The sequence below is a fragment of the Chaetura pelagica genome, unplaced genomic scaffold (genome assembly GCF_000747805.2).
Source record: "Chaetura pelagica isolate M959 unplaced genomic scaffold, ChaPel_1.0 scaffold361, whole genome shotgun sequence".
NCBI classification, from domain to species: Eukaryota; Metazoa; Chordata; class Aves; order Apodiformes; family Apodidae; genus Chaetura; species Chaetura pelagica.
This window is the reverse complement of record NW_009952363.1, coordinates 210,666-238,509: the sequence shown is the minus strand read 5'-3', so window position 1 is coordinate 238,509 and position 27,844 is coordinate 210,666. Positions and strand designations below refer to the sequence as shown.

General features: G+C 39.4%; 1 protein-coding gene across 1 annotated transcript in view; it reads right to left on the bottom strand.

Moving 5' to 3' along the window:
• CDK5RAP2 (CDK5 regulatory subunit associated protein 2) overlaps window positions 1-27,844 on the bottom strand; it is an 81,495-nt gene that overhangs the window by 24,981 nt on the left and 28,670 nt on the right. The window contains exons 13-24 of the mRNA XM_010007947.1: window positions 26,978-27,075; window positions 23,479-23,609; window positions 21,763-21,878; window positions 20,183-20,311; window positions 14,828-14,923; window positions 14,113-14,160; window positions 13,390-13,577; window positions 10,151-10,613; window positions 7,632-7,896; window positions 6,262-6,378; window positions 3,547-4,147; window positions 1,658-1,890 (exon numbers count right to left, since the gene is read on the bottom strand). Of these exons, the coding sequence (XP_010006249.1) occupies window positions 1,658-1,890; window positions 3,547-4,147; window positions 6,262-6,378; window positions 7,632-7,896; window positions 10,151-10,613; window positions 13,390-13,577; window positions 14,113-14,160; window positions 14,828-14,923; window positions 20,183-20,311; window positions 21,763-21,878; window positions 23,479-23,609; window positions 26,978-27,075 (2,485 nt within the window). The remainder of the gene's footprint in view (window positions 1-1,657; window positions 1,891-3,546; window positions 4,148-6,261; window positions 6,379-7,631; window positions 7,897-10,150; window positions 10,614-13,389; window positions 13,578-14,112; window positions 14,161-14,827; window positions 14,924-20,182; window positions 20,312-21,762; window positions 21,879-23,478; window positions 23,610-26,977; window positions 27,076-27,844) is intronic.

The window sequence follows — 27,844 nt, the reverse complement described above, 5'->3', positions numbered from 1 at the left end:
AGGTGGTGAGCATGGCACACACTTCCTCCAGGAGACAAAGGTGGAGCTGATGTTCATTTTACAGAGCACGGTTGCATTTTTAGCTCTTTGTTATGAAAGATGATGTGCTTTTCTTAACCAGCTAGACTATTTGGCAGCAAGGTGCAGGTCTTAGGAAAATAATTAGAAATGTCAGGAATAATACATCCTCAGATATGGCCCTACTTAGGTGTTCAAAGCTTTGCCTTTCCAACTTAATGCTCTGCCAAACAAAAGGTGAGGGAACTGGGATAATTAGTCAAAGGACAAGGGCATCTTCATAGAATCACAAAATGTCTTGGGTTGGAAGGGACCTCTAAAGGTCATCCAGTCCAACCCCCCTACAATAAACAGGGACATCTCACACTAGAACAGATTGCTTAGAGCCCCATCGAATCTGACCTTGAATGTCTCAAGGGACAGGGCTCCCACCACCTCTCTAGGCAACCTGTTCCAGTGCTTCACTGCCTTCATATTAAAGAACTTTTTCCCAATGTCCAACCAAAATCTACCCTTTTCTAGTTTTGAAACTATTACCAGATGTTTGAGCTCCCATTTTTCAGATCAGTTTTCACTGGTAATTAAGAGGGCTTTGCTTGGTGGTACACCTTGCAGTGTCCTCTCCTGGGTGTACACACCATTCACCACTTGGCTTTCTCTAACACCAGGACAACTCTTCTCTGGTTGACTTCTCCTGGAACGTCTGCTCAGGAGGCTCTTGTTTTACAGTTGTGCCCTCACCAATTTGAAATACCACAATCTCTTCAATCCATGAGCTACTCAGCATTCTGGAAGAAACTGTTCTCCCCTGCCTTCTAACCAAATCAATTATCCCTTTCTTTCCCTTTATTTTAATTTTCTACAAGTAGCATTTGGGGAGGGTTTCTCCATAAAGTCTACGGCTTCTTTTTCTTGGTGCATCCAGTTCCACATGATCTTACACCTAAATACAATTCAACTTGTGTTATTTCTACAGGAAAGTCAATCATGTGCAAATCAGCATGGAATTACCTTCCAAACACCCAGTGCAGGATTCATAGCAGGTTCTTTAAAGGCATTGGCCACAGAAAATTGCCTAGAGGTCCTACTACAGGATCATTTCTTCTCCCACTCTAAAAGCACAGCCCAGGTCTCTGTGCTGCAGTTGCCCTTCTTAGAAGTGACTGCACTTTGAGGGAAAAACTTCAGGAACCTGTAATCTTTTCTTTTTAGTTAAACATAGCTTGTGCTAAAAACCAGCTGTGAACCATGCCCATGAGACCCCTCCAGTGGAGATATCCAGTGCTTAGGGTCAACATAGTCAGCTGGGTTGTATCCTGAAATAGCAAATCCCAAAGCTTACTGGTAACTAAATATTTACTGAACTATAACCACTATATTTCCAAGAGTTAATCCATGCATGTGCTAAGATAATCAACTCAGAATGGAAGGTGTCAATACAGAGGACAACAACAAAAGTAAAATCCAGTCTTGTTGGAACACTAAAATTTTAGCTTCCAAGATAATCCTCCCTATAAATCATTTAAAAGCAGCCAAGATGAAGGAAGGCTGCCTTTTCACTACAAAGAAACCAAAATAACTTCAAATTTCAAGAACGTTAACGTCTCTCAGACAATGAGCACAAAATGCTGCCACTTACCATCCAGGAATTTCCTTTCTAGCTTCTCAAACAATAGGACACTTTGATTCAGTTGTTCACGGAAGCCTTCAGCAACATAATAATCTACATCACTGGCTTGAAGCAGCTCCTCAAAAGCTTTAATAAGGCTCGTCAGATGTTGGTGGTAGGAGACACAACCACTGTGGGTCTCTTTAATTTGTTGGCGTTGAAAGGACAGTTCTCCAGCTTGTGAATGTACTAATGAATCATATCTGAGAAAATGAAATGATCTTTAAAGTGGTTTTCTGATCATAAATAGCATTTAAATATCAATAGTGAATTAAACTTCTCTTCCTAAGCTATAATTTTATGTGACTCGATTTTCATGTAAAATGCTTTTACAGCCACAATGTATTGTCTCTAACTGTTGAGTTTTGTGTTTATGGGCATAACTTGTGGGTTATTATCCTTCAGTGAACTGCTTCATTTGTAAGATGGGCAGAAACTAAAGTGATGAGTTGTTTGTCTGCTTAGAAATAACCCAGATGGCAGGCAAAGATGACAAATTAAATATGAGTGAATAGATTAAAAGAATTTTTAAGAATTTTCCTGACTGGTTGGGTTTTTTTGTTGTGTTGTTCTTGTCGTGGGGTTTTATTGTCGTTTGTTTGTTTTAATTCACTATGGTAGGACAGATGGATCTGTCCCTTCTTCTGCAACTTCCTGCCAGGAGCACAATATTGGACATCCAGTCAGAAAATTCTGCACATCTCTGCATGTTTATTACTGGAGACATGACCATGACAACCACTGTGGTGTCCAAACTCTTGCAGTCCACAAGCCAGGATATAAATTTCAACTCAGATCAATTCTGCATTGCAAATACAGACACCCCCTTTATACTGCCACTGGCTGTAGCACCAACTTCTTTCTGCAGAATCATACAGTAGTGGAGGGAAATAGGAAGAGATGCAGAGAATCAAATTATATACAGGGCATAAACAACATCTCTGACAGTGTGAGTTGTTACAGAACTGTTACAGTCATTGTATAGGAAGAGATGCATAACTCCCTTTTGGGCCTGTCAAATGCAGCTCTCTTAGACAGTGACCATAAAAACTTCACAGCTACCCACACTGTCTCATTCCTGAATTTACAGTTAGATCTTCCTTTGTAAAATGGATGAGGTTTATTTTCAAGGTAGGTAAATTTCCAAGTGCTACGCAGCACATATTTTGTGATAGCAACACTGAGAGACACACAAGAGTTGGTGGTTGCTCAGTGTTTCCAAATATTCTGACCCAAGCTTTCTGCAGAAAGCTGTGACACTTGGTGCCACCCTGTAGGCTGTCAGGACAGTAACAGCATTAGAGGGGGAAAAAGGGCTGATGGAAGTTAAAAAAAGGTTTGGTCTTTGGGGATCCCATTTGATGCCTGTGATTTGTATACCAGCTAGACCAAATGCTTCCTCCACTCTACCATACAAAACTCAAGACAGATACTTTCCAGCCTCCTGTAAAAAATTTTGCAGTTTATGAGCCTATTCTATAAAATTCCATTCATTAATTTCTTTATGTATCTATTTCCACATCCTTCCAAGGAAGGCATTATGGCACTGACCTGCAAAACAAATTGCAACTATAGTGTAAACTCATTTTACACACAAAGTCTGGTGGCACAAACAGAAGGGTCTGCATGAATCTGTTGGCTAATTGTCCATGGAAACATTTTTGTCTTCAGTGGGATGTTCTGTTTTCTTACTCTTGTCACATAAAAAAAACAAACTGAGTGATGCAAAACTGTAATGCCTTGATTTGACTAAAAAAACATGTTCCTATGAGAATAAAATGACCTTCACATTCCCTCCCCACGGTATTTGGTATTGCTGTTTGCAAAAGGGAACCTGAAACTGTCACAGCTTTACTCACCTGGATGGGGATGTTCCTCTCAGCTTCTTCTCAAGATGATGCACTTCATCAAGATGTATATTTGCCATTTGCTCTTTCTCAAGTTCTGCCTCATTTGCAGAGAGTAGCTCCTTAAGGTTTTGGGCTGTAAATATATCAGCTGCTTTTGAAGACTCTGAATCCCTGTTTTCACTGTGAATCTCGTTATCCATCAGCTGATGGACACCAGAAAGTGTTTTGCTTTCTTGCAATGCTGTGTCATGCACTTGTGTTACATGTCCTTCCCTGGGCAAGGCTGTGTCACTCAAAACTAGATTGGAAACACCACTCACCAAAAGCTGGTCAGAGGTCTGCAAATGAAACACGAACATCTTGTACTTTTCAAGCTCAGATTTCATATTCTTAATTCTTTGTTTCAGTTCTTCTAGATCATTTGTGACTTCACAGTCATCAGGTGCATCTGTACTTGTTACATTCAATTTGAGAGAACACAGGCATTTGGAACCTGAATATAGGGGGGCTGAGTCAATGTCCTCCTGTTCCATGGAATAAAACTCTTCATTTATCTCTTTTAATGAAGGTTGGATATTCACGTTGCTAATGTTACGATGATTTTGCATTTCTGAAAAACAGGAGGCTTGTGTGTGAATATGAATATTCCTTTATCTGACATTCTGTTCTCAACAGCACTAGAATGAATTCATTTCCTTCTAAAATAACAGAATAAAAATGCAGAATAATTACAAACTATACAACATTAGTTTCGGACTTTTGACCTCTTTCTGTGATTTGCCCATTAATTCAACTTGCACATCAAATATTTCAAATCCCTTAACACCTTTCAAATAAAGAATATTGCAAATACAGCCTCTTTTTTTTCCCCAAATGACTGAACCTTATTTTTGCTATTTGCAGTCCTGAATCAGACACCAATGGAGCCCAGAGCTCCCCTGCCACAAAGATGATAACCTCAAACATAAGGCACTGAGATTTCAAAGTAGACTCTATGATTTAAATGGTTCTTCCTGAAACTCCTAATTAAATATTCTCTTTTCTATCCACTTCAAAAATCTATACAAAACCAACTGGAGCATAAAGTCAGTGGGATTTTAACAAGAATATCTACAAATTAGTAACGTTTGAAAATGAGGCTTTAACTTCTTTGTAAAACGTGTTCTAAACAAAATGTTCAGTGTTCAAGGCTTTTCTGACACTCATTTGTCATGCACATCACATCTCTCAGTTGACTTTGCCATTCATAAGTAATGGAATCACCCCAGATTCAGCCCAATAAAAGCAAATTATTCCTACATATATTCTATGTTCATAGTTCTGTGTATGTTGAGGGCTGTACATTTAAGTATCTAAGAAAATGGTTCTTTTCTGGTTATCAGTAAATTAAATTTTCCCCTTCTATTAGGTCTGCAAAAAATCACTACGAATTAGAACCTCCCTTCTGGGAATCATTCATTGATCTTGTGGAGGTCTTAACACTTTCAGATTGGTTTCCATGGAGAATTTGAATGCCCATGTTCAAGTTCTAAGTCAGTACAAAACCTCAGGGGCAGCCAGCTGCACAAGAAGGCCCAAGTCAAGCTCAAGCCCAAGGGAATAAAACCAAATAGAACTTAAAAGCTGGGAGGGGGGAGAAAAGAAGCTGCAATACTGGGATGTCAGCATATTTGAAAGGAAGGCTATATGGTGTTCTCTGCAGTACACAGGCTGCTGCATGCCATTATGTATGTCATTCCAAAGGTGACAGAGTCACAGGACAGAAATGCTTCCAAGAAAATGCCTGTGGATGGAATCCAGAAGACACATTGGATACGGGAACGCAACACTTCAGTTCATCAGCTCCTCCTCCACTAGATGGATGTCAAAGGAGGTTGTGGGCTGAGCTGGACAAAAACCCAGATATTAAATGAACTCAAACTCTGCAGTCCTGATTTCATGCAAACATTCCAGATAACAAAAACAGGAAATAGATACTAGTGAAAAACCAGTGCTGATTAGAAGAGTGGTTATTGTTTTCAATGAAACCCTGTCCTTTTATTAAAGGAGACTCAGAAATTCTCTGTGCATCTTGAGTGTCCACACACAAAAAGGACACACCTACAGCATGACCTTGCAAACCAACTGACAGGCTCCAATGATGTGACAAAGAATTGTAAAATTGGCCATATCCCCTGCACTACACACACCACATCCACCAAGTTACCCAAGCCCTCCCCAGAAAGACTGATGGATGATGCAGAAACACGTAACACACCATATTAAGCCTATTTACATTTTCATTAAATGATTCCATTAAGTTTCAAGCTAGTTGAATGCCTTCAAACAACTTAGATAAGCAAAATTCTATCATTCAATTGCTTCATTCCAATAGTTCATAACTAGATACAGAAGCAATAAGTAACAAACATTTAATTCAGGGCAGAGTTCAGAAGTGAGAACATTAGCAATAGAGATCAGAATTAGACATACAACTCATTATTTTTACTGGAAACTAGACTCATAAATCCCTGAGGCCCTTCAGAAAGTATAACCTTTAAGAGATCAGCTTGGATTCTTAGAACAATTAATCCTTACTAGGTAAGAAAACAAGATTTAATACCCACAAATAATGGCAAGGGAGACAATTTCCTGCAGCAATTTACAATTGCGCACAATTCAGAAGAAAACAGAGTTTTCAAATTTCCTTTTTTTCCCCCATGCTATACCATATAAATGCTTTACCTTCACAGTTTTGCTGGTTTTTGTCCATCTCATATTCATTCTTGCCCCCTGTACCTGGACCAACACCTTGCAACTCCACCTGGACCTCACTATTACCCAGTTTGAGCAAAGAGTCAACTGGGAGAATAGTGGGGGAAGGTAAAACAGAGGTCAGTAAGTGACTGAAAAAAATATTAAGAGGAGAGAAACTTTAACTAAGAAAACAAATCCAAAATCCAAACCTGGTTCTCAGACAATTTGGAACAAGAAAATCTAAGGAAGAACAAGTATTGGAAATTTAATACAAACATTACTGGTCATAGGAAACAGATTAAACAGTTTCTGCACATATTTTTAAAATATCTGAACTAACTATAAGGCTAACTACCAAAAATGTGAATTGCAGAGTCTTCCTAGCAACAACTGCAGGTTAACATCTTCTGCAATGTCCCCTTGCATAAAGTCTCACAATTACTAAGTGTGCAGAGTAAAGAAACCAGTGTGGGAAGGAAATCACAAGAGTGCAGTTGGAGCAGGTCCTGCTTCCTGTCAGGACCCAATTCAGAAGCACCTCCCTTCTCAGAACTCTGATTTTGCACCTACCCCAATTAATTGCTGTAGTCCTATCAGCTTATGTGTTTACAATAAAGTTGTTCCATGTCTGTCCCTTACCCCAATAATGTTACCAACAGTCTCTGCAACCTCTGTGTTTTGACAGGGGCTCACTTGCTACTTGATTGAATCTCATTTCTTACATCTACCCCTCCTCTGTCCCTCACTTCTCTTTTACATCTCTATTCAGTTTTTAATCTAACTGCTAGGCACATTTTAGGGTTGTTTTATCACTCCACATCTTTATATAATACCCATCATTCTCTGCCTTAGAATTTGTTCTACTTTGCCCATCCAGCTACTTTGTCAACAACTGAGTTTAAATTAACCCAGCCACACTGGAACCAGACACAGACAACTTGATCAGTGGAATATTGGAAAAACTTATTTATGCAATATAAAGAAATACAGCATCTTTATACTCTCCTGTCTCCATTACAGACAGTTTTTATTAGACTTTGCATCCTTTAAAGGAAATTTTTCATTTACCTAAACACTGACATATATGTCTGTGTGGGGGGAGCACCCCCTGCAACTGTCATTTATTCTCTCCTCTCTGCCATGTGTACACAGCACTTCCTATTCCACATAAAGCCGTTTTGTAGTGGCAAAGATCAAAAGAAAAAAGGTGTCTTTCAAGATCAATATATATTTGCCAACACAAAAAAAAACCCTGTAAGAGTAAGCAGCATTGTACATATGTAAAAATGATTTTATTTTACTTTATCCAACAAGAAAAGGTGCTATTTTTTTAAGCAGTGTGTCTGCTCTTTATTTACCTCTCACTGATGTGCTTTCCTGTGCAGGTTCTTCTTGATGGTGGTCAGGTACAGACTCATTCAACAACTCTCCATTTGTCTGTGGCTGAAATGGTTTGGTTTGTACTTCACATCCTCTCAGACCTTCATCAGGTTCCCTGGCATGATGCTGTAGTTTGGAATCTGACTCCTGCACACAGGAGTTCCAAGGCACCTTTCCCAACGGTTTGCGGGATTTTAAGGGAACAGGCAGACAAGACTTCTTGGGCAGGTGAGTGGAATCTGTCTGAAAAAGGCATGGAAGAAACAGGGAGTTGGTAGCTCACCAGTAACAGAAAGTAAAGGAAGCACAAACAAACATTCCAGAAAAAAGAAAACTTGCCCTGGAAGATCAGTCAGCTGGTACAGTAGCTTGGGAAGTAAGATGACAACACACTTGCAACATGAAAAACAAACATCCAAGAGAGGAAAAGATTCCCACTGGCTCAGTTTTCTGTAACTGCTGGTTTTGCATCCACAGGCACCCAGTGAGTGGCTTCCAGGTCCTGAAGCCAGACAGCAAACTCACCATAGACAAGTAAAGGCTTTTAATCAGTAGGTGTCCTAATTAACTCTGGATTTGTGTGTGCTTTAGGAAGTTTCTCACCCAAACAGACCTCTCTAATTGCTACTTCCCACTCCTCATTCATATCCTAAATGTCTGACAGCCCAGTAATTGTTTCCCTGAAATCCTTTATTTTGTTGGGTTTTTGTTTTTTAAACTGAGAATCATCCTATTTTTTTCACAAATTCCTGAAGATGTTCCTTGTTCCTTGTGTCTCCACCCAACAAACCCTACTTTGTACCAGCCCACTTTCAGACCTTTGGAAAAGCAACATAACTTTGCAGCAGCCGCTGAGGAAATTAATCTCCTGCCATAGAGGAATTATTTATGAACAAGAATAACTTCTTCACCCACACACCTATAAATTGCTTCCATAGGATTTCCATTTCCTACCGTAACAGACATTCCGTCACTGGAGTGGGGAGAAGGGTAATTTCTTAAGTCACCACATTTTAACCTCTCACCTTTTGAAGACTCTGCATAAAATAAATGGGCTCTTGTTTAAAACACAAAGCATAAAATAGTGCTACCTCCAAAAGGATAAGAACATGCTATATATTGATCAGAGTTATGGAATTGTGTGTAATAATAATGATAATCAATAATGGCATGTTCAGATAGATTTAGTGTATTTCTTTGCTGTTCATTTTCTTCACCAGTGTCACGAGTCCCTTAATTCCTTTCACCACCCAGTGTATTCTGAAATACCTTTCCACATCCATTCCCTAGTAATTACAGTCCTGACACAATTTTAAATAATAAAAAGCAAGTTCCATTTTCCTAATGACACACTCAATTCCTTTTGTACACGCATGAATACAAGAGCATTTGGAGGCTGAAAAATAAGTCCAGGCAGGATGGTCTTCCTCTGAGTTTTACTAAACTGAACAAATAATGTCAAACAATTCCCAGCTGTCCCAGGGCTGTTGTACAGACACAAACCTCACCCAGATTACTCCAAGTCCAGTGCAGCTGGCTGCAAGAACCTACTTTTAAAAGTCATTCAGAAGTAAAAGATACACTGCAGTGGTTCAAGCAAGAAAGCTTTTAAAGCAACTGACTCAGGGACTGTATCGAGGTTGCAAGTGATCAAGCTGGAGAGAAATGTGGAAAATGCTGACTCAAAACAGTCTATGGAACCTCAGTGAAAACAGGAACTTGAAAAAAAAGATTCTGGTGATCAGAATTGCTGAAAGAACTGCAGGTACTCTCTGTGGAAGGCTGACAGGCCTTCACTTGCTTTCAGACAGACTGTCCTTCATTCCTCAGTGTAAAAGCAGCGACTCAGAGACATCATTAGATTTGGTGCACAAGCCCCTTCGTTCAGAAAAATGAATCCAACAAAACACATTCTGTGCATTTAGGTTCCAAACAAACATGAAGAACTGCCTCCACAGTTTTAGAGAGTACTACTGGTCATACTCTCTAAAAGCAAGACAAAATGATAAGATGTTGCTAAAAGCCTAAAATTAAGATTGAAGTTTGTTGAAACCCACCATTAACTCCCCAGCAACACACTCCCAGGCATTATGCAAGTCTCCAATTTTTGTGAACCATTTGCCATTTAGGCTTAATAAGCTACCAGTTCTGAATGCTCTGGGTCTGCACATTATGAACATCTATGCAGAGCTAGAAGGTTGTAAAGAATCAGGCCATTATGCTCCAAACTCATTTTTCCAGAAGCTGTACTATTTACTAGTATCTGGTCCCAGTGAGGACTGAAATTCAATTAATTAATGTTCTAAAGCACACTGAAGTACATGATAAAAAGCTCTGAATGTTAGGAACAATTATATAAAACATATTTGCCTTACATCTCTTTTTCTACTTTTAAAAACTACACAAAAGCAAGATTTACTATTAGAAATGAAACATACTTTTCTCTTTTATACATCTATTCCCTAAGTACCAACGAGACAATCTTAAATAAACTTACTTCATTTGTTTTCCTTGTAAAAAAACCTCTTTCATGCTGTTCACCCTTATTCACATTTTCTTGCTGATGTTCTCTTTCTGCATTTAATGTTGAATATCTGTTTTTTTCTTCTGAGGCTCCCTCTTTGCCTTCATGTTTGAATCTCATGACATTACCCTCTAAAGTTATTGTTTGTGTAGCTGCATCTTTCAAATCCACTTTCAACAACTCAATATCCTTATTAATCTGTGGCATTCCAGCTGGATAAAGCTTCTCTTTCCCAACAAAAGTTGATTTCAGTTCTACTTGCTGCTTTAAGAATTTATTGACCTGCTTGAAATGTTTGAGTTCAGCTCTTAGTTGAATGATCATTTGCCTAAGATCTTTTTCATCTTTTTTCTCTATATCTTCACTTGAACATTCTTCCTCAGTTGTGTTCAGGTGATCTAACAGTTCATTTACAATTTTCATTTGTTCTTCTCTGCTAAACTCAGGAAAGAGGGGGGAAAAAAAAGGCAAGAGTTTATATTTTTATTTAAGCAAACAAGAATACCTTCTAAGAAACTCTTTTGCAGCACCTTGATGTATGTGAAATTCCCAGGAGATTCTGTTTTACTCACTAATTAATTACTCACTAACCAACAGGTTTTGAAACCTTTTCACAACATGAGTTATATCATAAATTATCTCATCAATGCTTTTCTTCTGTTTATGAACAAACATGCCCTTCCATCCTTTTCCCAATTCATGAACAGCTACTAAGCCTTTGATAACTAAATCAATCCTCTACATAACACAGCAATATAAAAACCAGGAATGGATTTTCAGGAACACTCTGGCTGTTGAGTTTTTCTGGAAAATCTATCCCTTCATGTATTTCTAATGTTACAGTGAAGATGGAAACTGAGAAAGCAGCCAAAAGGCTGCAAACACAGCTCACCACAGCCCACCAAACTGCCCCACAGATAAATAATGGTCCATGGACAACAGTTTGGAAAGCAATGTTTAAGTGAATCTGAAGCCAAATAAGACACATTTTAAAACATAAGCAAGCCCTCAAATCCTACAGATAATTTCATGCATCCAATAGAGAGCTGTTTGTGCCACTAAATATATAAAGCAACTGCATTTGTACAGCTAGCATGTGAAATGGTGGAAGCTAACTAGACTTTTTATGTCCTTCTCTGGCATCTAATGTCATTAGTGAGAATTAGGTTATGCAAAGTACAGACTCATCACCAGTCAATCTCATCTTTTATACTTGAACACACAAAATATTACACACTAGAGTGGTAAACATGATAGTGCTGGAAAACACTTATTAGACTTTTAAGTAAAGTTAACAAATAAAACAATGTTATCTATTCATCTTCTAAGATAACAGTATCTCCTCATTTACCACTAACTAGTGCTTTGACAACTAAGACCATTTATGTGTGTTGGAGAGTTTTAAATAGTAATGTAAAAATACAGAAGTGCTTGAGTAAAGTCAAGCACAGTGCTTGCTGAACACAGAAAAAAAGGATTTGCTTTGTGTCATTCCCCAGGATATTTTGCTACCAGCATTGCTGAGCACAACCCATGGAAGGGCACTCCAGAGCCCAGTATGCTGAGCTGAAGGAGCAGCACTGATGGGCATGGAAAAAGGTCCTGGAATGTTGTACATGGTCATTACAGTGTGGAGAGCATGAGGGAAGTGAAAGGAAAGGAGAATGAGCTCCAGCAAAGCTCTAATTCAGTTTCCAACTGGGAGATTAAGTAGTGTGTCCTGGTTTGAGCTAGGATGAAGCCAATTTTCCTTTTACTGATTTTGTTTTTCCTTCAGTGGGCTTTCTTTTAACTAGTAGAAGAGTGCTCCAACAAAGACTTATAAGGGTGGAATGTTTTTCTATCTGCTGGGTCTTCAAGCAGTTAGGTCTGCTTAAAGGTCTTCACACCTTTACTCTTCCAGCTCAGACACTACAGGGAGATCTATGACCTCCCCATAGGAGGCTGGGTTAGACAGACAGCAAAATTGTCCAGAGATATTCCATCCCATATATCTACATAAGCTCAGAGGAAGGTCAGAGATCACAGAAGTCAACTTCCTTCCTGCTTCTTCTTCCCTTCTCTTCCATCCATGGCCAGTATCTGGGGAGGACTACGTCCATCCATCACCACCAACCCCCAGGCTGTGCATCTCCTGACTCTCATCACTCTGCTCTCCCTCCAGCAGCAGCTCTGGAACTTTTTGGGACTGTTTGCAGCTCAGGAGAGTGCTGTGGGAGTTTCTGTGTAGTTTAATTTTCAATCCAGCAAAGTCTCTCTCTTTTTCTCTCTCTCCTTCCCTACCCGGGTGGGAGGGGATCACGAGCATTATTGTCAAACCTGAGTCAAATGGTGACAGAGTGGAGGGATGAAACTGGGGGAAACAAAACTAATTGGGGTGCGGTTTTTGCACACACACGTTTCTTGCTTGGTACTGTCCAGTTTCTGTGGAAATGAGCATTCCAGCTGGGAACTGACCAAACCACAGGGGAACACACACTAGAAAAACACTGGTTACACCAGGGCTTACACAGATTTATTTCCACAAGACTTCTCTCCTGCATGAGAAGTGACCTAAGTACTTACAACACAGATCTTCTCAGCACAGTCCTACAAAACAATTAGTCAACTGCAGGACATGGGCCCAGACTGCCTGAACTGCTGAGAGAGAGCAAACCTCTGTCCTAACAGCTCAGATGAAAATTGCAAAAGCCACCAAGTGTCTAGTGATTTCCATTCAAAAGTAACCCTGTAAAGGAGTCATTTGAACTCCATTTCCTCCATCCTCACTTCCTTACACTCATAATTTTTCCAGCAGTCCAGTGTCACCCCCTGCACCACCCCAGTGTCACCCCCTGCACCACCCCATCATTTCACTGGCCTGTGCTCTCAGACACTTTATTTAAAAAAAAAGTACCACCCATTATCACCTGAGCCCTTTAACACTGCTAGGCCCCATCCTGCAAACAATCAGTCCCTTCAGTAAAGCTCCATGTATCAGTAAGTTTGGAGGGTTTTTTTTTCTTGTAATGGGTTTTTCATAAGGATTTCTACTGATAACATGTTTCCTAATTACCTAATTGCATGATAGACTAAAATGGCTCTGAAGGCACCTTGCCAGTCTCTCAGGTAAATTAGACAGTGCCATTATCTAAATTCACTTTAGCAAAATGACTTTATTCTCTTCTCAAATAGAAATCCTGTCACAAGTAGTGCACATCCCTCACACTTACCTAGATGCCAGTACAGATGTTCTGTTTTCTCTTAAAAGAGATTTGAGCAAGTTCTCTTCTGTTTCATGTTCACATCCTCCTGTTCTGCCCAATTGTTTGTCATTTGTATCTTGTTCAAACTGAGGTTTCCTTGGGCTCCAATAATGTCTGTCTTTGCAGAAACCCTCTGGACAGCCTGGTGGAGTTATCTGTTAAAAAATTGCAAACATGTTCTTATTACACAGGTATGCAATGTTCTACTAAATTCAGGGCTGTAATCTCTTTGTAATTGGGTTCTGTAATTCCTGATGCTCTTGATCTACATTAAGAAGCATCCACAGACATTTCACTTACTATTTATTAATAGAAAAACTAATTAACATCTATTTCATATGATTAATTCATAGTGATCAGTTGTTTAGTAGTAACTAGATTTCCCTGAAGGTTTTTTTATCTGTGAAGAGGCATGAGACCTCTGGAATGTTGCCTGTGGATTGCAGCTGATTTTTTATTAGTTCACCTTTGAATTATCTGTCTTTACAGTAGCAGATTTAGTCCTGGAGGCTCCAGATGTAAGTCCTGATGGGCAGGCCAGGATGCAGTTTGAAAGTCTTTACCAACCACCAGCCTTTTGTGTGCAACACTATAGATGTGTCCTCTTCTGCATCAGTTACATGAGAATTGACATCAGGGACAGATTAAGATGTTTAAAACTTAGGAGAACCTTTACAAGACATCACTTACCTGCTTATCCAGCTCAGAAGGGAAATCCAAAGACACCTGAAGGCACACCTAGCAAACAGAAAAAACACAGAAATTACAAATATCAAGGAATGCAACATTATTCTTCAACATTACTGATTAAAATGCTCCATTCTATGTTATATTCTAGCATGTTATAATTTTTAAAACAGAAAGTTCAACTTTAGTTGAACTCTGTGATCCTCTAAGGTCCCTTGCAACCTGAATTATGTTATGATCCCATGGGGTTTTTGAGTAATACAATAAGAGGACATCAGATTCATGTACATATGACAACACAGTCAACAAGATACCAAGACACCAAATATTTCAATGCCCAAGAAGGATCTAGACTATTTTTTCCTCAATCATAGCAGCAAGAGAATCTCTTACAGTTTGTACTACAGGCCTGACTACAATGGAGGCTGAAGATCAGATTGTAAACACAATTTGAAGGGACTTTGTCATCCCCATTAAGGAAGACAATGAGCACTCAGACAAGTGAAAACCAAAAGGAAAGTAATCCTGACTGAAAATCCCTGGCAGCAGAAACACACAGGAACAAGCTTTCAGAAACCCTTTAGGATAGCAATTAGCTGAAAGCAAAATCAGATAGCAAGAAAATATGCTTTGTTTGCAAAACACTTTGTGTCCTAAGAAAATAAGAATTTTTAAGGTGGGGAGACTGAGACAGAAGGTACCCAGAGTGGAGTCCTACCTGGCTGACCCTCTCAGGAAACTGACTCTTCTGCATCTTCCTGTCATTGTCACCACCTTCAGTCTGCACCACAGGCTCCTCTGTTATTGCAAGACACTACACAAAGTATGGAATGATGTGAAAATGTAGCACACAAAAAAAAAAATAATAATACTGTGATATGAAACATGCATAAATAAGTCAGTGGCATGTCTTAAAAGAAAAATAAAAAAAGCCTGTAATACAAAGTAACAAACACTGAATTAGATTTCTTCAACAAGATCAAAGGAAATTAATACAAAAAACAGGAATTACTCATCTCAAATGCAGTGAAACTTAATCTTATACATTCCTTCATTTTTATTTAACCCTTTCTCCTTGGAAGTTCCAAAAACAGAAAAATCACTTTGCTTGTTCTGGCACAGGACCTCTCAGAAGAGCCATGAAGATGCTCAGAGAGCTGGAGCAGCTCTGCTCTGGGAACTGGGTGAGAGAGTTGGGGTGTTCAGCCTGGAGAAGAGAAGGCTCCAGGGAGACCCTAGAGCAGCTTCCAGTGCCTGAAGGAGCTCTAGGAAACTGAGGGAGGGAATTTTCACCAGAGAGGGCAGTGATAGGACATGGGGTAATGGTTTTAAACTGAAAGAGGAGAGATTTAGGTTAAACATCAGGAAGAAATTCTTCCCCATGAAGGTAGTAAGGTACTAGAATAGGTTGCCCAGGGAGGCTGTTGACGCCCCCTCCCTGGAGGTGTTCAAGGGCAGGTTGGATGAGGCTTGTGCAGCCTGGTCTGGTGGAAGCATCAGGTTGGAACCTCATGCACCTAGACTCACCTCATGGAGAATATTTTCATCTCCCTTACAACTCACCTCCTCTACTCAGTTTCCTCTGGCAGCACAGGACGGAAGTTAACCTTGCCTGTGTTAGTTTAATATGGATACTGGGGAGAGTTGAGCACAGGGCACTGAGATGCTGAAGGGACTGGAGCCTCTGCCTGTGAGGAAAGGCTGGGAGAGCTGGGGCTGCTCAGCTGAGAGAGAAGGAGGCTGAGGGGGATCTCATCAGTGCTTATAAATATCTACAGGGGTGTCAGGAGGATGGGGCCAGACTCTTCTAGTGGTGTCCAGTGACAGGACAAGGGGCAATGGGCACAAGGAGTTTAACCTAAATACAAGAAAATCCTTCTTTACTCTGGGGTAACAGCCCTGGGACAGGCTGCCCAGGGAGGCTGTGGAGTCTCCATCCTTAGAGACATTGCAAACGTGCCTGGATATGTTCCTGTGGGATCTGCTCTAGGGGATCCTGCTCTAGCAGGGGTTGGACTAGATGATCTCCTGAGGTCACTTCCAATTCCAAAAATTCTGTGATTCTGTGATAAGAAAAGCCTTGTATTATCAAAGAATTTTGACATTCAGTAGCCATATTCTGGCACAGCCTGCCAGGCAACAAAAGGACAGCCTTCCATCCCACTTTGGGATCTACCACAAGTGACCTGCAGCTACCATGTTCCAGATCAGACATTTATATCATCTTGGTTTATAGCAACATTTCCCAATCTAATCGAGGTAGTTATTTAAGATCTTTGCTGCTAGAATCTCATTATATAGTTGAAACATGGGACAGTGATTGTAAATATGAACAATTCTCTGCCTAATGTGCTGAAACCACAGGGAGGACACAGCACAGGGGATTCAAACTTACATTAGATACAAATGTTAGTCTTAAAGCACTCGTGACAATAATATACCACTGCTGTGTAGAACAGTCAGATTTTGGTGCAGCTTGGGCTAAAGAAAAATTACTTTCAGTCAAGAAAAGCAGAATCTTGAGCATAACTAAATGAGATTATAGGTACAGAGACTCAGATGACAGACTGGAAGGAAAGAATCTGGTGTCTAGGGGTCGTGGATGTGATATTTATAGCTTGGACGGATACACAGTTCAGTGCTGAGACTTATGACATGAAAAGAGGAGCCTCCTTCCCCAGCATCACATGCTGGCAAGTTGGCTCACAGCTTGTCAGTCCAATCCCAGGCAGACAGGATTCTGCAGGGAACATTATTTTTGCTCCTAAGAATGCTGGGAATTGAGTGCATGTGGGGGGTTTGATTTTTTAATCAAGTATTCATAGAATGTATGCATGCATATATATGAAATAAATGAGAAAAGCCTTTTTATCTTCCAATCGCCAGCAATATAAGCAACTCTAATGGTTTTAAGCATGAATTTTAAAAGGCAGAAACCAAATGTTGCAGCATATTAATATATTTGCCTTTTACTATTAGAAGTTTCTAATAATAAAGTTCTGAAACTTCAATATTTGAAACTACTGAAAAATAACTTTAGAGTCACATTTGAATTATCCTGGTATTTTAACTCAAACTTAGTTTTCTAGGATAACACAAAGCAAAGACAATCTGAAAACCAGAGAAAGACACAGGTAGGATTATGGAGTGTAGCAAGGACATGCTTTATAAAAAGGTACCTTTTTGTGGGGATGGACTTTTTACAAGGGGATGGAGTGATGAGGGGGAATGGATCAAAACAGAAAGAGCAGAGATTTAGGTGAGACATTAGGAGGAAATTCTTCCCTGCGAGGGTGGTGAGACCCTGGTCCAGGATGCCCAGAGAAGCTGTGGCTGCCCCATCCCTGAAGTGATCAAGTCCAGGTTGGATGGGGCTTGGAGCAACCTGGGCTGGTGGGAGGTGTCCCTGCCCATGCAGGGGGGTGGGACTGGATGATCTTTTGGGTCCTTTCCAACCCAAACTATCCTGTGATCCTTTTGTAATCATGAAATGCCAAAAGTCCAACAATGTTACCCATTATAAAACAAAATGTTAGGATTTAATCTTCCATGGGTATCTTCAGGTCAAACCCTGCTTTTCTGTATTAAAATTAAACTCATTTGCATATATAACTTATTTACCCAATGCAAGTACATTTTGTGATTTGACATTGTTTAGTATTTGCTTTTCCCAGGTCAGTATCTGGAGTAGTAAGAGATGTTTCTTGGAATTAAACTATTAGCTAAGACCACCAGGCTCTGGCCCACCCTTACAAGAAATCACTGCAGTCTGAGGCTGATTCTTCACTCCTGTCTCTGACAGGCTGAAAAGAAACTTTCTGTGCTTCAGGGAATACAACCTAATGTTCAACAAAGTATTAAAAGAAAATAAGTGTCTTAAGGCCAAAAAGAAAAAAAAAAAGTCTACCAAGAGCAAGCTGCCTGTTTAAAGTATTTCCTTGGAGACTGAAAACCTTGAGAATGTTTTTCCTAAATGAACCACTGATATGCTTGGTTTGCAAAGATCCCTGGAGGCCTGAAGGCTGAAATCACTGAGGCTGCTTCTCTCAGAGAAAGCAGATGTTCAGAGGACAGCACAAAAACAACCTTTTTCTCTCCTCCTTCTCTCTCTCTTCCAAACATGAAGCCAAGGATTAGAGGACTAGAGGCTGTCAGAGCTCTGGGAGATGCCCTGCAGAGGCACCAACATGCAGATTGATCTGATTCATGCTCTGGTTTTGTGAAGGAAATAAAAAGAGATGGGTTCATTTTTTGAAGAATACATCTCCCTGAGGCTGTCTAAACCCCTCTTAGAGCACATATGTTAGTGTCACCTCAACACTCCCTACCCACAAATTCTAGCCCAAAATACACACCAAAAACCAAAGCTTAGAGGTTTTTTGACAATAGTTATTAATGTGCAAAACACACTGTTGTCACAATCCATAACCAAAAATCAGGTAGGCACTTATTGGCCAGACTGATGAAATGGTGCCTTTTAAACTAAAAACTTTTAATTACAGATCCTTTAAAATTTGAGCTCTGTAATACTATTATGATTCTGGCACTTTTCTATTTCCTTTACCAGAATTTTGAGTTGATTTCTATTTTACAAGCTTCACTCTTTGTCATTCTACATCTAATCCCACGCAGAGAGCTCCCTAAGTCAGGAGCCCTCTATGTTCTCTTCATGCTGGGACAAAAACAGCAGTGCACAGTATCTTGTCATGATAATCTTAGCACAGGGCACGAATTCTTTTAGGATGAACCAGCATCAGTGGGAGAGCAGCACCCTCTGCAGGGTCAGGAGGCAAATTGCTAAAAATGTTAGCTGGAAAGTGGACAAACTGAAAAATCTTGCCCACGAGCTTTCCATGCAAACCTATTACAGTAACATGTCAATTCATTATTTTAATAAAAGCTATGGCACCCCTGACAGCCTATCTACAATTTCAAGTATATTTCAATGAAAGGCAACAGGATTACATCCTAAAACTGAAAAAGCAAGAAGATTTTGTCATTTCTGGAGATTGCTCCCAGTGCATCTGCAGCACATGTGGTAAAAGACATGACCCTTTTTCCAAAAAAATCATCAACACCACAGTCCCAGTTCTAAAATGAGGCAATCCCTACACAGAACTGACTCAAATTATTCCTAATATTTTGTTCTTTTTGAGTTTAATACAGATTTAGAAATTCAAGACAGAAAACACTAGCACTGTGATTATTCCTTTTGTATTTTTACCTTCCTGTTCAATATGTGGTGCACAAGAACAATGTAACTGAAAGCAAAGATCACAACAGAATGTAAAGTATTACCAGCCACATTCCAACTAATATTTTACAACAAGCTAGAAGGTTCACTAGAATCTACCAGAGCCTCCTGAACATGCTTCATGATTCACACATACTTGGGACTCAGCCCCCAAAATGCTTCCCATGGAAGCATTATGGCAAGACCTCTTCTTCCCCACAGCTAAAAACACTCCTGGCTTGAGGCAAAAGAATGAGAAGTACAGCAATAGTTACTTTCTTACATCTCTCAGCAATCTATCACAATCCTGGCCACTTCTTCATATACTGCTATAGTCTACATAAAGGAGCAACCCTGCATTTGAGTGACCCAAAGTGCTGCTTTTGCTTTTTTGGCCACGGTGAACCCCAGTTGCTCTGTACACGCAGAGGAGACATGAACTAAGCTTGTACAGAATTAGACACAGCATGAGAATGACTCTTGAACAGCAGACAAGCAGACATTCAGCAATAGCTAAAATGTAGTATCAGATATTGTTTTCTTTGTAAAATTAACTATTTCCTCCCTTTCCAATTGGCAAAGCATGCATATCACAGACCCAGTTAATATTGCAATGTATACGTTGTTGTTGTCTTAAAATCCACTTGACACATCACTGAATTGAGCTGATTCACTGATGTGCTAACATTCAAAGTTGTTTACATCAGTAATTTAAAAAGTTATTATAAGGAATTAGCAACCAAAGCCCCGAGAGTTTTACAATCATTCTGTACTGATGTCATTCCCCAAGGCCTGTCAGATGTGAGAGTCAGATTCTCTACTTGAACACACAAAACCTACCTCACTGTGGTTTATTATTTTTAGTGCTTCCCTCCCTTGAGAATCTGTTGTACAAAGTCCAAGGTGTTTCTTCTTAAGTTCTTGATTAACTGACTGCAGATCTTTAACCATCAAGAAAAGATCAGTGACCTAAATAGCCAAAGGAAGAACAAGCAAGTTGTTAACATCCATACTAGTAGGTAAACAAATGATTATATGAATCTCCAGCAAAATCTAAACTGCAGAGTCAGAAACCTGGGCTTCTATATCTGCTGAGGAGGCAATCTCTCTCTGTATGAAAACATGATGATATATTAGTGAGTCAGTGTTCAACAAATCTTAACTTGTAAGACTGCCATTTCCAAGCACATGATGAAGTTGAGGTACCAAGTTTCATAACTCAGTAACAAGAAGAAACCAGAGGGCACCTCACAGCAACAGGCTGACTGAAGAGGAGATATTATAGTGCAAGGGAAACAGCAGCTTTCAGAAACAACCTGTTCTTCCATTTCAAACACCCTTTATAAGCCACAATCATTCTGAGTAGTTCCACAAATACAAAATCTGAATGGACAGTAATGTTCAAAACTCTGGGCACCTGACTGCCCCAGACTCCTGTAGGACACCAAGAAGGCAATGTTTGCAGAAGAAAATAACTCTTTTTTTAGACCAATCCATATATTTGGAAAAACAGCCCAACTTTCAGGTCTACAAACCCGTTTTCAAGTAAGAAATGGTCTATAAATGTCTTTTGCTGATGAGTGACCCTAAACCTACCAAAGGGAATGTGTTAAGAGGTAGAAGTGGTACAAACCCAGAATGGGGTTGGGACACAATCTGGGCCTTTCCTGATCGACACCCGTTCAGTGTAAGGCAAAATTTTCACCTTCAGATTACCCACCCCCAGATTTTGAACACTTGCCTAATAGCCATAAGAAATCACTTGTGTCCACTCCCAAATTCCCATATTCAAAATAATTCCTTATCATAAATTAGAGCCTGGACCAGAGGTCACTGCAAAGGATAAGGAGTCAGAAGAACAAGTTCCTGAGCTCTGATACTGATTTATTGTCTGACATTGCCTGTACATTTAATCTATGTGAATTTCAGTTCTCCTTACATAGAATGGAGATAACATTAACCTACCTCAGGGTTATTTTATAACATGCCATATTTATCAAAAGACTTGCAAACCCTGGAATGCAATGTGCTATGCAGACATATAAATTACAGACCCCACTGCCATCTTCATGATTAACAAATGTGCATGAAATACACATTGTGGAATACTTGATACAAAACCTTTTCTTCATGATGACTAAAATATGGCATTGAGTCTGAAACTTGAATCCAGGTGTCTAACTATCATAAAACCTTTGCAGCAAGCCACCTATCCTCCAGCTGGCTCCAAAGCTCCTGTGGTGTAAAACAAAGACTAAATAGTTCCTAAAATACAGATGAGGTTCCTAAAAGAGATGAGGACTTCAAATCCCTTCAGCACTCTCCAACTGTACCTAAATAAACCTTTTTCTGAGATGCATGAACTATAAATGGAGCAGAATTAAGCCATGAGAAACAGCAAATGACAAAAACATCAATACCTTTTTCTTCAGTTCTTCAAGAGACAGATGGTCTATCTGCAGGCCTGAATGATCCTGCTCTCCTAAACAGATACTCATATAAGATGTTTGATCTCCACAGAAAGAGAGTGTTTCATCTGTCAAAATAACCAGGGACAGGAATTATTTCAGAAACTCTGTTTGCAGGAAAACACAGCATAAAATACAAAGGCAGGACTTTTCAAATCAGAACCTACTAGTAAGTCTGTGGGAGGCCAGTTAAAATCTTTCATCCCCCAAAATAAGAATTCTGTTTCATTCAACCAATTTTGTTCTCGTATTTCTTTGTGCTTCTGACACACAGACACTGTATTTTCTGTGGCTTTATTTTTTGTCCTTATCACCATCAGTTGTGAACCTAATTCTGAGTTACAATTTTTGTATTTAACATTGCAATTAGAAATATTTTTTAGGAAGGATAAGTAAAGCATGAATAGTTATTCTGTTTTAACTATATTTTTATTAACATGAACTGAAGGTGTCAAGGCAAAAAGCTTGGTTAGACAAAGTTACTGAATTTATTTTGCTTTTGGGTCAAAAGATTGAATTAATTGAAATGAACATAGCTACTTATTTATTTCCCCTCTAACTGCAGGAATGATTGGTTATACTTCAATAAACACCTGTTCATTTACAATATAGATGGCAGTTAATTCTATGCATGTATCTCATTAGATAGAGAGAAAGCATATCTAAATTAGGACAAAGAAGAGACATCCAAATCCTACTCCTGGCTCTGACACTGATCCCTTGGCTGCTGCAAGGACCCAAAACTTCACAGATGATAACTAATTTCCAGCGTCTTCATTCCTAACAGCCTCTTCCTCAATCCCACTGCTCTTGAGAACCAGGAGCACTCACAAGACCCCTAAGCCTACCCTGGCTGTTCATCTCTGTGCTCCTGAGATTGGAAACTGTAATGGCAGGGTCTTCCCTTGTCACTGAGCAGAGCTGTCCAGGGACTGATGCTAAAATTGAAAACCTAAGTTGAAAGTGGTAAGGGAACTGGCTTTATTGTTATTTATATATTCCTTATGGAATAAAACATACATCTGTACATATGCAGTAAACTATATTTAACAACACTCATATTATTCTTTTCTATATCTAAGTATATACTAAAAAACCACCAGAGTAGTACAATAAAAAAAAAGCTAAAAGATAAGTTGTATTTAAAAGCTCTGCTACTTGTGAATTACAAAATAACAAAACCTCTGGCTGAGGTTTCTTTCTCTGGAGATATTTATTCTGCTAGGAGGACTCAAGCCATTTCCTGAGACACCAGCTCATTACCAATATGGTGTGAAACAATTACATTCCATGCCAGAAAGTGATCCCATGGCCACAGATCTATCCAAAGATGGGATTCTCTGACTTCTGCAAAAAACGCTAAATCCTACAGGTACAAAATTGAAGGCAGCAGGAAATTATCACTGCAGTAGAATTGCAATAGAATTACTAATATTTGCTGCATGGGAAGAGAAAACCTGTCCCTCAGTACATGCCCTGACTGCTCAGAGATGTTCTATTACAACCCCCCCTAATAATTCTCAGAATAGACACCTGAAAAGAAGTCTTTTCACACCTTCTTCTACTCTCAAAAGTTTCCTCTCCATTACAGCAAAATGACTGTAATAAAACCAGTTTTCTTTTGTGCAAGAAGGTAAAGGAAAGGGTGAGCTGCACACGTATACAAACCTTGTTGGTTTTTAATGTCCTTAATCTGATCTTCTAAGACCTTCTGCAGCTTCCGATTGGCTAAAACATCTTCTTCCAGTTGTTTTCGCAACATGAAAATGCTGTTTAGTTCTGTTTGCAAACTGTTTATGCTGTTAAAAAAAGGAGAAAAAAGTATTGAATCAATCTTGGAATCACAGAATGGTTTGGGTTAGAAGGGACCTTATAGGTCATTTGGTTCCAACCCCCTGCATGGGCAGGGACACCTCCCACCAGCCCAGGTTGCTCCAAGCCCCATCCAACCTGCCCTTCAACACTGCCAGGGATGGGGCAGCCACAGCTTCCCTGGGCAACCTGGGCCAGGCTCTCACCACCCTCACACTTAAAAGAATTTCCTCCTAATGCCTCATCTAAATCTAAAGAGGGGACTTTTCCAGTTTTAATCCATTTCCCCTCATCCCATCCCTCCCTGCCCTTGTCCCAAGTCCCTCCCCAGCTTTCCTGGAGCCCCTTCAGGCACTGGAAGGTGCTCTAAGGTCTCCCTGGAGCCTTCTCATCTCCAAACTGAATTATTGATTTACTTGCAGATTCAAACATTAATATTTTCTTGTGTCCCACAGCATCTTTCATACATCTGGGTTTCCACAAAGACCCTATTTCACATTAACAGATTTTCATCACATCATTTTGATGCATAAGAATAAACAAATCCCTACAGAGAACAAGGAGACTAAAGCTTCACATATATGTCCTTTTCTTGCTGTCTTGAGCTGGGCTGCTTGTATCTCAGCTTAAACCTAACAGATATATTCTGCCAGCCAACTTTTGTGTAATTCTTTTTAAGGAAAATTAAAAATTGATAATTTCTGAAAAGTAAGGCAGAAAAATACCACTATTACAGAACACTGATGGGTCTGTGTATTCCATTATCATCCAGTGACCATGGAAACTTTGTTTCCTTGCTACAAAACTATATTTTATCATATAATGTTCCAATTAAGAAAACAATTTAAAATCATGATTCATTGAAAATATGACCCAGACACAAGTAATTCTTCTATTTTTTCATTTACCTGACAGTCTGTAAAAAGACCTTTTAAGGTCAAAATTGTCTCAATTATCTCAATGGAGTGTAAATGCCAAAGCTTACAAATGATAATTTGTCAATGTGGACTAATTCTGTAAGCAGCTTTCTTCCAAGGTGGCCACTGAAGCTCTTCCTTTAGGTGTCTGCACCTCTAGCTGTCTCCTTGCTAGATCTTCCCCATACCCTCCAGCAGCATCAACAAGACTGTTCTGATCAGTCCATAAAACCCTTAAGTACACTAAAAACTGAAATGTAAGAAAATGATATAAATTTAATAACAAATAACAAGGCATTATTGAACTCACTGTATTATTTATTTTCACATTTGCTTCACTCTGAATGTCACTTTAAGATAAATGAAGCTGCTGCAGAATTTTCAATTTTCCACTGCACTAAATGGCAGAGAACTCAAGAATCTTAAAAAAAAAATTTAAATCTCTCTTACAAGACACTACACAGGAATACACAGCACATCATATTTGCACGAGAATAATAGCATATTGTAGAAACACTTTAATGAAAAGGCAGCAGGTATGAAAAGACTCTCAGTTTGACTTCTGACAACTGTGCTGTTGTCAGTGTTTCCTGCACAAGAAACTATTGTTTTAACCAATTCTCCCTCACTCAGGAGTATCTTTAAAGAGAGAGCTCTCTTACGTGCTCAGCACAAAAATTAAGAATCAAAACAAGCCAACATGTTACTAGAAGCTAAGCAGGCACGTTTACTCCTTGTCATGACTTAAAGGTTTTATAAGAAAAAGCCCTGATTTCTTGCTTAGAGAGACAAGAAATGTCATGGTCCTGACATCCAGTAGCTTATTTTGAAAAATAATCATCCAGGTTGCTTGAAATGAGTAACATCTAAAAGAAGATATGTCACCAGGCAAACATGTTTGCCTAAAATCTGTGTCACTGCTGATGGCAATTACACAAATGAGGAAGGTGAATTTCTCTGCAGGGCTTGTCTATCAGCTGCCCAAAACTCTGGTGGTTCAAGTCTTCATTGATGAGATTTACAGCACATCTCAGCCCACAGAACTACAAGGAGGGGAAATGAGAAGACCTGCCTCCAAATCCCAGCTCTGTAGGTGAATCATTGTGCATCCTCTGCAAATGGCTGCTTAACATGGGCTGCTCTGGGCATCCTACAACTCCAAGTCCAGAAAACAACCAATGATCCTGCTCCTAATCCTACAGAAATTAACTGGAAAACTCCAGCTACCCCTATGATTACTGCAGTTATTACTTTCCTCATTTGACATATATTCTAATAAAAAACAGTATTGGAGCTAAATTTCTATCTTGCCATTACTGTACAGAGTGTTGACAACCTCCTTGCCCATGGATCACATTCCAATAGCAGGTCACAGCCTCCATATAAAATACTAAACCAAACTGGCTTCCTCCTTCATTTGGTGATTGTTCAACAGAGAGGTCACAAAAGCCACTGCTCTTTTCCCAGAGATAAGAAATAATCTCTCCAATCTGACTTCTATCACTATTTCTCATTAAAAAGATTCTAGTATCTAAAAGAGCTCCTGAGCTGGGGCCAAGCACAAGAGGGCATTACTATTAATGCATTGAATTCAAATATCAGATCTCATCTGCTTTAGTTCTACTCACTTTATGGTTTCCAAACTACAGTGAACTAGAAACCAACTGCAAAATACAAACACACATTCCCACAAAGTTAGTCATTGCCTTCATGCAGGAAGAGTCAGGAGCACCCAAGTGCTACCAATACCTCATATTAAGATACCTGTCATTTTAGTTTTTTTTAAAAATTTTTACAATTACTTTTCCTTAATTTCTTTGTTTTATCATAATGTCTTCTCCTCAAATGCCAAGCAGTAACAGGATACAACGCAGGCCACAGACTTCTTTCTAAAATGTTGTGTTCTTTGATTTAAAAAAAAAAACAAAACACTTGCTCCTGCCATGCTACTGAATGTTCACCTCAAAAACATACTACACAAACTTCAATTTTTCTCTTTTGTTTTACCTTCTTCACCAGATCTTACTGGCTTATATTGTCATCAAAATGATTACAGTGCCACTTCTCAGATAAGCATTATCTATATTTTAGCAGTAAAACATGGCTAACTGTCCCACACACAAATCACTGTGTTTCAATTTTTCCCCTCTGTTCCAAGACAGGACACACACCTCCTGACTACCTACCTGCTTACTTTGGTACCTAAAAGGAAATCTGGCTCATCTGAGACTCCAAACCAAACATTTCATTTAGATGATATAACCTCACTTACAAAAATATTTCTTCTTGAAGAGAACTAGTACAGATATTTTCTGCCTTATGAACAATTGGCAGGTACAAAACAACCAACATCCCAGTTAAGCTGCACCTGTTTTCACAACTTCTAACTTCTGCCCTGTGAGTTTTAGATTATCCACCAAAATAGAAAAAGTACTTACCTATCTGATTCTTTGAAGGTCTTCACTAGTGTAGAATAAATATTTTGCTCTTTTCTTAAAGCAAGGATCAGCTTTTCATATTCAGCTTCTTTATTTTCCTAAATTAAAACAAGAGCATACTCAGCTTAGACTGTAATTTTTAAGTTTGCAGGTCTACAACAATGTGTTCACTTGTGCTCTGAAGCAAACATGAAAGAAGCAGAAATCCAAACCTGCAAACCAGGACTGCCCAGCTCCAAAGCCTAATATCAATCTGGGATCTCTTCATGTTAGTTAAAACCAGGTATTATTAAAGGAGGCAAATCATGTTTCACTCTTTTCCTACTATAAGCAAGTCCTGTATCTAAACAGCGGCTCATCCTTTTCATCACAGTCTGAAGAGCTTTCTCTCCTTCCTAGCATCCTTATTTCCCAAATTTACAACTTAATGACCCAGGAACAACCTGGCAGGTGGCTATTTCAGAGGAGGGGAAAGGAGAGAAGGGAAAGGAAAGAAGCCCAAGCTCCAAGCACACATTTTAGAACATTGTCCTAACAGTTCTCCGTATTTTAGATACAATTGCCTTTCCTGGGGGGAGGGTTCTGCAAATCCAGTTCCATTTCCAAACAAAAAGAACTGTATTGAGCTGACAAATGCAGGATGAACATGTCAGATACTCTCTCATCAAGTCAGCTTCCCGCACACTCAGCTGGTCACTACAAGCTGCTGCTTTACTTGTGCAAAGAGACTTGTTTACCTGCAGTCTTGCTCACATGAAGTGTATTATTATTATTAGAATAAATCCAGACACTTATGCTCCATTCTCAGCAAGGATCCACTAATTTCAAGGCTTTTTTTCACTCCAAAACAACAACACAGCCACTTTT